The 4,075-nt window shown below is 40.9% G+C and overlaps 1 protein-coding gene across 1 annotated transcript; it reads left to right on the top strand.

Moving 5' to 3' along the window:
* The first annotated feature begins 390 nt into the window (after positions 1 to 390).
* LOC117321271 (fascin-like) lies at positions 391 to 3,617 on the top strand. The gene is made up of 2 exons (XM_033875747.1): positions 391 to 1,275; positions 2,948 to 3,617. The coding sequence occupies exons 1-2, from the start codon at positions 391 to 393 to the stop codon at positions 3,557 to 3,559; spliced, it is 1,497 nt and encodes a 498-aa protein (XP_033731638.1). The 3' UTR covers positions 3,560 to 3,617.
* Positions 3,618 to 4,075: the final 458 nt, after the last annotated feature.

The raw sequence follows: 4,075 nt of genomic DNA on the forward strand, positions 1-4,075 counted from the left end.
AAGTATCGTCTTTTCGCCACAATAAGAGATAACTATAGTTATGACAACCTCTCATTAGCGTGATGGCAAATTAGCGACTTCACTTTACGTTAGTTCACGGTGAGATATGGCGTCTTTTCCTTATGTCGAGTTACGAAGATTGTCGTTATATCGCGGGGATTAAACGAAATAATGTAACCCCAGAAACCAACCAACATACTAAAGGCTTCGTGACATCACATAAATACAGCCCATTGTGACGTCATCAATTGTATTAATATCAGTTATTATGACGTCATAGTATCACTGAGAAATCGCGTTGCTAACCTCGGCAAGTATCGACTTGTGCTAGAACATTGTGCATTTGGAGAATATTCGGCCGAAGTGAGTTTTTCACTTTAAAAAGTGTCGATGAAGGCTTTAGAAAAGCGACTGGAATGGAAGGTCGGCTTGCAGAACCCAGTGGATAAGTTCCTTACAGCCGAGTCCTACGGTAACAAGGTCAATGTATCGGGGACGTCACTAAAAGGAAAACAAACCTGGGTTCTCGAGCTGAACAAAGATGAGACGGTGTACATTCGGAGTCCTCTCGGGCGTTATCTTACAGCAGATAAGTTCGGAAATGTAGCTTGTTCCAGCGAGAGTCACGGAGATGACGAGAAATTCGTGGTGGTATATGCTAGCGATGGGACTGGACGGTGGAGCTTTAAGCACACCAAGTATGGGTACTTCCTGGGCGGAACAGACGAGGACATCCAGTGTCTGGCTAAGACAGCATCTGACGAGGAAATGTCTCTCTGGTATGTCCCAATGGCGATGCATCCACAAATTACTCTGTTCAACTTTAACCGGAAGCGGTATGTAAAATTGGACAATGACGAATTGCAATGTACTCAGTTGACCCCATGGGGACCTGAAGCCCTAATAACGCTGGAGTTTAAATGTGGAAAATATGCATTTAAAACAGCCGACTCGCGTTATCTTACACATACGGGTCATTTGACAAATGAACATGGTAAGAACACCAAATTTTCCATGGAGTTAAAGCTCAGTGCTGACTCGGGTTTGGCGGGACTGGCATTCAAAGACTGCGAGGGGAAATATCTAACTGCATACGGAGGATCGGGGGTCCTTAAAACCCGGAACAAGGTGGTCAGTCGGGACGAGCTCTTCTTCCTCGTGGAAAGTCATCCACAAGTCATCATCGTCTCCAGTAATGGCAAGCAAGCGTCTATCCGACAAGGATCGGAGGTGATGGCTTCCCAGGCGGAGACTAGGGACAAGGAGATATTCCAGGTATTTGGTTGTTATAAATGTATATATAAGTTGGGAGTATAAGCTCAAGATAGCGGGGAATTCCCTTTAGCATAGTGGTAGGATAGCTTGCCTTGAGAGCGAAAGGTCGCTAATTCGTTAACTCCAATGCAGGCCGGCTAGTTTTCATTACCCCTCCGTATTACAGATTTGGTACCGTGACCATTCCAAGTGAAAGCTGTAGGATGTTAAGAGGCTCTCTTGGAGCTAAAGAACTTGGGTTGTGGTTTTCTTCGGGGCGAAGACTTTGTGAAGGAGGAAGTAGAGTAAAGTGGGAGTATAGCTGTAGCTCAGGCTAGCGGAGTTTCCCTTTAGCCTATCTAGTGATAGGATGTTTGCCTTGAGATCGAAAGGTCGTTAGCTCGAGTCTCAGCACGGGCAGGGTATTTTCATTCCTTCTTCCTATTACTATTATTATCAGAAGTGTTTAATCGTGTAATCAATAACAGTATTGACTTGAGTAAGATAACGCTGTCCGATAAGTCACTCCGTTAAAAAATGTCAATACCAAACGCCTTATGCAGAACATTAATCGCCACCGAGAGATTCCATATTTACTGCAATATGTATCTGTACCCACAGATATTGCAATTGAGTGTATATTAATTGATATCAGATGCTTTATTTTGATAACAATGATATTATATATATGTGTGTAATATAATATATCTACAACTGACAATAGACATGCGAACTAGTCTAGGATTCCTTGCGATATCACTCTCCGTCGTCATAAGTCACTGTTTATCCGAGCCGGAGATCTCAGTTGTTATAATTCTGATTCTCATTAATTGATGAATTACAAATCAATCGACAAATCTATCAGTTTATTACACAAATTAAACATAATTGTATGAATTATTGACTTATTAATTAATTAAAAAATCTACTTAAGTTTTTTAAACATAGGAATTTAATTAATCCAAACAAACAAACTGGTATAATTACTTTTATTGTATATTAGTTTAGTTAAATATATTTCTTGTCAAACTTAAAACAAGATATTAGGTACAGGCTACTACAACTTATCCACATTTCATATTTCTGTGTATTAGTTTAATTTTTATCACATCCATAAATGTACATATCCGTGTTCGTATATTATTGTATTGTGAATTTTAGTTTGAACAGTATGTCATACACAATATGTGTATTTCTAAATTAATGACTTTGATTACACTTCAAGTAATTCCTTTGTTCGGTTTACCTGTAGGACAACTAATCTAGTGTTTCCTATAGAAACACATTAATGTAGCGATATTGGTTAATGGGGATGGTTTTTGTATTTCTGTTTTGAAAATCGTGATATTCGCTTTTATTGATAAACGAATTCCCCGATAAGTTAATTTGAAATAGTAAATATTCGGCATTGGAAGAAGTTTATAAAAAAAAAACCACACAAATAAAACTGGCGCTGTATGTTTGTTTGTATTAGGGTAAGAATGCACGCTGGTTCGTGTAGTACTCATGAGGCCAGCACTGAAGGATGTCTTGGCACTCGCTGTACATGTTGTGGCAATATTGACGCCTTTCTCGCCAAGTAGGTTCCAGACTGTGAATGCCTTTGGGAAAAAGTGTTTATTGAAAAGAACAAGGAAGTGTTGATAGTTTCGACCTAAGTGCTGAGCTTATCACATGACTTTTTTAATCACAGATTGAGTTCATTAAGAAAATCAAGAAGTGGTCCATATACACCGCCGATGGCAAATACTGGAGGGTGGATGACAACGGATCCATCATTGCTGACGCCACATCCGCTGACGAGAAATGCCAATTCGACCTCGCATGGCAGAAGGATGGAACAGCCGTGATTAAAGCCAGTAATCAGAAGTATATACTTCACCGTGGGACAGGGGCGCTAATCGCCACCAGTGACGTCATTGATAAAAAAGAGAAATTCGTCTTACGAGTTGTAAACCGCCCAATTCTAGTGTTGAAGGGAGAAAATGGCTACCTTTCAATGGTGACTTCCGGTTCTAGGACAATGAAGTATGATTGCAACAAGTCTACTTATGACGTGCTCGAGCTGGAGCGAGGGCCGGGAGCGGCTTACTTCGTAAAGGGCGAAAATGGCAAATACTGGACACTTGGTCCAGACGAATCCGTCCAGGCAGACGGAACCACACCCACTCCCTTTATTTTTGAGTTCAACGGTGGTTCTGAAATAACTATCCGAGCTCCAAACGATATGTACCTGAGGGGAGAGAAAAGTGGAGGATTCGTCGCGAATTCCCCAGAACCAAGGAAATGTGCTTTACGATTCTGAATTATTTTGTGCTGTTTTGTCACCGTTGCTCATTCGTTACACGAATAAAGTTTACACAATACGCCGTAAGAAGTTTGGTATTATTCTAACAGAGGTGATCATGAGTCTACCCGTCACTTTTCCATACAAACTAACATTGAACTGTGGAGGAATTAGGTTGTGTATAATGATATCTTACATATTTCATAAATGGATCTAAAGAAACACCTGGTCACGTGATGTCGACCTTCTGTTGGTCAATCAGTTTTTATGGTCCAGTGACTTTGTCCTGCCGGTAGATATTCCCTGTCGTGGTAGGCATTCCGTTCATACTGACTTAGTTGAACTTGTAAACAAATCCGGGTCGCTAAGTGCCACTCGAAATGGTCACTATATCGTAACTGACCACACTCTGGCCTCGCGTATTAACATGTAAACATCCCACTTTGAACCCCGTCCATAAATCAGACCTTTTATCGTCCAGTGTAAACACCTGACGCGTGTCATTACCTTCTGTTCAGAGAAACCGCTTTTCTT

This window comes from Pecten maximus, unplaced genomic scaffold, assembly GCF_902652985.1.
Source record: "Pecten maximus unplaced genomic scaffold, xPecMax1.1, whole genome shotgun sequence".
In the NCBI taxonomy this organism is placed as follows: domain Eukaryota; kingdom Metazoa; phylum Mollusca; class Bivalvia; order Pectinida; family Pectinidae; genus Pecten; species Pecten maximus.

Coding starts and splice junctions, on each gene's coding strand:
- LOC117321271 (XM_033875747.1), top strand. CDS start 391: ATGAAGGCTTTAGAAAAGCGACTGGAATGGAAGGTCGGCTTGCAGAAC. Junction 1,276..2,947: donor GGGACAAGGAGATATTCCAG/GTATTTGGTTGT, acceptor TTTTAATCACAG/ATTGAGTTCATTAAGAAAAT.